This window comes from Bufo gargarizans, chromosome 4, assembly GCF_014858855.1.
Source record: "Bufo gargarizans isolate SCDJY-AF-19 chromosome 4, ASM1485885v1, whole genome shotgun sequence".
NCBI classification, from domain to species: Eukaryota; Metazoa; Chordata; class Amphibia; order Anura; family Bufonidae; genus Bufo; species Bufo gargarizans.
Genome location: NC_058083.1, coordinates 524,919,547 through 524,924,612, shown reverse-complemented (window position 1 = coordinate 524,924,612; position 5,066 = coordinate 524,919,547). Strand labels below are relative to the sequence as shown.

General features: G+C 47.0%; 1 protein-coding gene across 1 annotated transcript; it reads right to left on the bottom strand.

The window, feature by feature from the left end:
• Positions 1-1,268: 1,268 nt before the first annotated feature.
• LOC122935843 (ankyrin repeat domain-containing protein 9-like) lies at positions 1,269-4,096 on the bottom strand. The gene has a single exon (XM_044291750.1). It carries the CDS (start codon positions 3,169-3,171, stop codon positions 2,329-2,331), a length of 843 nt encoding a protein of 280 aa, XP_044147685.1. The 5' UTR covers positions 3,172-4,096; the 3' UTR covers positions 1,269-2,328.
• Between the last annotated feature and the right edge of the window lie 970 nt (positions 4,097-5,066).

The window sequence follows — 5,066 nt, the reverse complement described above, 5'->3', positions numbered from 1 at the left end:
AACGAAATTCGACAAGAAATTCGAATTGTCACGAATCGCTTTCTATTGTATGTAGTGGGCGCAATGATGAGGAACGGCGATCACGCTGCACCCGTCATTTAACGCCTCAGATGTCGCTGATCGCGGCACCTGTGACTCACTTTCAGCCGCTCAGGGGTTAATCCGGGGTTAAAAAACTAAAAAATATACTGCCCTCATCCACTTGCTCATGGAGAGGCCGTCCGCTCCCATCTTGATTGAAGAAAAACCGCCAAAGGAGCTGCGGAGAGCGGGATGACGTTACCGCACTCATCACAGGTCCTTTGGCGGGTTTACTTCAATCAAGAAGGGAGCGGACGGCCTCTCCATGAGCAAGTGGATGAGGGCAGTATAATTTATTTTTTATCCACATTGTGAGAAAAATCAATTTGTTACCTCGAAGCGCGAGGAAATTCGGATTCACGACAAACTCAGCAGGCAGTATCACACATGATAGGCTTAGCTACATTGGCTTAGGAGATGTAACACACATGACAGGCTTAGCTACATTGGCTTAGGAGATGTAACACACATGACAGGCTTAGATACATCAGCTCAGCAGACAGTATCACACAGGATAGGATTAGATACACAGCTCAGCAGACAGTATCACACATGACAGCATTAGATACACAGCTCAGCAGGCAGTTTCACACCTGATAGGATTAGATACACAGCTCAGCAAGCAGTATCACACATGATGGAATTAGATACACAGCTCAGCAGACAGTATCACGCATGATAGGATTAGATATACGGCTCACCAGGCAGTATCACACAGGATGGAATTAGATACACAGCTCAGCAGGCAGTTTCACACCTGATAGGATTAGATACACAGCTCAGCAGGCAGTATCACGCATGATAGGATTAGATACGTAGCACAACAGGTAGCATCACACAAAATAGGCTTAGATACATCGCTCACCAGACAGTATTACACATGATGGTCTTAGATACATAGCTCAGCAGTTAGTATCACACATGATGGTCTTAGATACCTAGCTCTGTAGGTAGTATTACACATGATAGGATTGGATACACAGCTTATCTGACAGTGTCACACTTTATAGCCTTAGATACATAGCTCAGCAGGCAGTATCACACACAATGAACCCTGATGCATCACTCAGCAGGCAGTATCACACATAATAGGCTTAGATACACCAGCGCACACCGTATCTAACCAGACAGAAACAAGACCCAGCTATACAGAGAAGGAGATAAATCCATTTATATCGAGCGGTACATCTGGCAGCGAGGACACAGCGGGTGCACATGCTTACATAGGAAAATCCTTGCTGCTGACATTAGCCATAAAACACAATTTTCTTCTGATTGCGCCTCCAGTAAATATGATCCGTTCGTGAGGACACAATATGCGCATCATTTATGCAGATTACTGGCAACAACTAATATCACCAGCATCATCACAGTACATAATGCAGGCGGACCAGGGAGCAGAGGGGTTAATGCCAGCCCCTAACTATGTCCAGCAGTCGGATGGGGCTGAGCGCGGCAGACAGTCCTATGCGTCAGCCATTAGCGCCAGGTCAGCATGTCGTCTTCTAGAAGAGATTTTCACCATTTCTTTAAAGCCTCTGTGATCCCCAGAAGAAGGAGCAGGATGAGACTTCCTTAAGGAAAGCGTCATCCTCCTCCTTCATCTCGGATCCATTCCCGGTTTTCCAAAATGAAATAAATAAAAAAAATGGAGAAATAAACATGACACATAAAAAAATAAATTAAAAAAATTCCCTTTGTCATCACTAGTGGTTATATTGACTGTAGACCTGTAGAGGATTGACCGATCGGAGTGATCACAAGGGGCGGAGTCACATTCAGGCACCTCAATCACTTCTAACCAATGGAAATTCCTTTTATTTGGGTCAAAATGTATCGGATGCATCAGCCATAGGGACATAGCTTAAGAGGGGCTGGAAGGGCACTTGCCCCAAATGCTGGGTACCAGGGGTGGATTAAAGGCTACAATGTGTATGTTTTACACCCCCCCCCCCCCCATGGGGGGGAAATTTAAAAAATGCAATCAAACTCTCCTTTCTACATTTGTTACTATCTTAGATGATTATTATTGCACCCGTGAGCCCCAATTATCTGTACGCTCCCATACGTTCCCCCAACTGAAATATCTCCTAAACCTCTTACGGAACCACCACCCATTAACCCATGGACCAACGAGCTGGCAACATGGATAATTTCATTATAATATCAAATTATAGAATCATATTTGAAGTAGAAGCCATGTAGAGCAAAGGACGAGGTGGAAGGCTTGGGGGTTTTTCGGACATCTTAACCTGACCCCGGTAAGGGCTTTAAAGCGTGAGGTATGGGCAAAGCTTGGATGCTGTGGGGGAAGAGTGACGGAGGCAAACACTGCAAGACTTTCTGCATCGCTATAAGATACAAAGTGGCGGGTGTATTCCCCACCAAGTAATTGAATTTGTCCTCTCCTAGTAAGGGATTCCAAAATTCCGGATTATCTTGAAGGATCTTCCTCATCTTGAAGTTCAAGGAGGGGGAAAAAAGTAGCAGATAGTACAAGCAGAGTTTTTTTGAGTCTACGTTGACCTTGGAGCTCCATAACTGCTCCAAGATGACATCTAAAGGGGTTTCCCCCTTCCGGTCCATGATCTTGGGGGATGCCCCATTGCCTAGGAGGATGAGAACAGTTTCTGCACTCAAGAGCTCACAGGCCAAGTGGAGAGGGGTCTTCCCATCGGACAAATGGAAGCAGCTGGCCCGATTGATGTAGGAATTTAGGCTCGGAAGCTTGTGGGACATCTTAATGATCATGATTAAGATGTCTCGTCTGTCGTACGTGACGGCCAAGGCCAAGTGGGGGGCGGAAGGAGGACAACAACAGAACTTGATTCCTGGCACCTTCAGAGCTTCCTCCGGGAAATGAGACAGCAAATATTGGGCGTAACGCAGGTGATTATGCACCACTGCATACATCAGGGCATCGGATGGAGAATAGCACCTCATGCTCGCGTCTTCATCCCACTGAAAATATTCCATAGTCCTTATCTCCTCCAGTTTCCATACGGGTTCCTGGTTCCGTACAGCCTGGTAGAACATGTAGGAGTAGAATTTGCATTGCTCGTCTTGCAGGCTGACCTGGTTGCTGCACATGTCTTCTTCTGCCGCTGGAACAAAAAAAAAATATGGAAATATTCGGAGGTTTTCTTAAAGGGTGGTGGTAAGGAAGAGGGGATCTACCACCGTCACACAGTCCTTGCATAGAGGAGCACAGCCTCAAGGCACCATTGCGGCAGGTTCATCTTGCAGCACGAGCCTTTGGGTGGATTTAACCCTTGCTGATGTTCCTTTCTTCCAACCACCGTGCAATGACAGGGGTTCCAGGCGAAAGGGCTTAATCATCAGCAGCAGGAGGCTCCAGCATCCGATGCCCCTGTAACCCCTTATAGTAGGAAACCCCTCCTTCCTCTCCCAGCCCCTGCATGCTACATGCACATTGAGTCAGTCTGCTCTCGCCGCCCCGCTCTCCTACTGCAGTGGTAGGAGTTGGTCTTGACTGCTCTACTTGCAATGTCTGGGAGATGGGGGTTGGGTATACCTTGCATTTTGCATTGTATAATATAGGCTGGCGCCTTTCCTATGGATCCCAAGTCATCCAATGAATTTGGAGAAACTTGAATGGTCTAGAAGGGGGGGTTGGTTCTGAGAAGAGATTATCACTGGCAGGGAATCGATATTTATAGAACGGTAGATTATATTAATGAAGCGTCGTGCGAGTGACGCTGCCGTGTGTCTGGAGAAGGACGTCTCGAGTTGTGCTGCAAAGGGAGTGGGAATAATGTGCACAGGATGATGGATGGGGCTCTTCTCCTCTTTGTTTCTGGCTCTGTTCCCAAGGACAAGATTTCCTTTTGCTGCAGAAGATATTGAAATGGTTTCCACAGATCGATTCTTCTCATAAGATTCCCTTCTGCAACAGTCCAAACAATAAGTGCGTTAGTCCAGCTCACCCCATGCTTCTGTGCAAGGCCGGCTCTTCACACGGGCATAACAAGAAAAAGTTCCAGCACGGAGTGGTTCATACGTTACTGCATCTTTATTCCAGTTGTCACATGACGGGGAAAACGTAGTCATCTTCACCTCCCATCAGATCAGCAGATCTTAATCACGATCCAGAAGGTTCGAAACATGTCGATCTGACTACGTTTTCCCTGTCATGTGAAAACTGGAATAAATATGCAGTAACGTATGAACTACTCCGTGCTGGAACTTTTTCTTGTTATGCCTTCTGAAACACTCTGTGCTGCTGAGAGGACCCTAGACAGCTCTCTAGGACCTCCCATGTGTCTCCATTCTCCTCCTCCCATCATGACACTGCCCCTGTCACATCCAGCCTTGTCCTCACTAATATTATCACAAGATCAGCACACTCCTCTCCTGAAATCCTCTGTGCTGCTGGGGACCCTGCTCCTTCCACTATCTGACTTTTAGCCTGTGACCTCCACAATATCAGCACACTCCTCTCCAGTGGCGTGCCTAGGGTGTTTGGCACCCGGGGCGGGTCCTTTCTTTGCCGCCCACCCCCCAATACTTTAAAAAAAATGGTACCTCCTCACAGTAGTATTGCCCTCATTGTACAACCTTCACAGTAGTTTTGTACAGATGCGTGCCCCCTCACAGTAGTTTTGTACAGATGCGTGCCCCCTAACAGTAGTTATGCCCACATTGTGCCCCCTTTATAGTAATAATGCCCACTGTGCTTCTTTAATAGTAGTAATGCCCACTGTGCTAGTAATGCCCTCTGTGCCCCCTCCATAGTAGAAATCCCCATTGTGCCCCTTCACAGTAATAATGCCCACTGTGCCCCCTTCACAGTAATAATGCCCTCTGTGTCCCCTTCATTGTAGTAATGCCCTCTGTGCCCCCTCCATAGTAGAAATGCTCATTGTGCCCTCTTCACATTAGTAATGCTCTCTGTGCCCCCTCCACAGTAATAAAGACTTCTGTGCCCCCTCCATAGTAATAAAGCCCTCTGTGCCCCCTCCATA

What these genes read in the sequence shown, in the direction of transcription:
- LOC122935843 (XM_044291750.1), bottom strand. Translation starts at nt 3,171, where the DNA reads ATGTGCAGCAACCAGGTCAGCCTGCAAGACGAGCAATGCAAATTCTAC.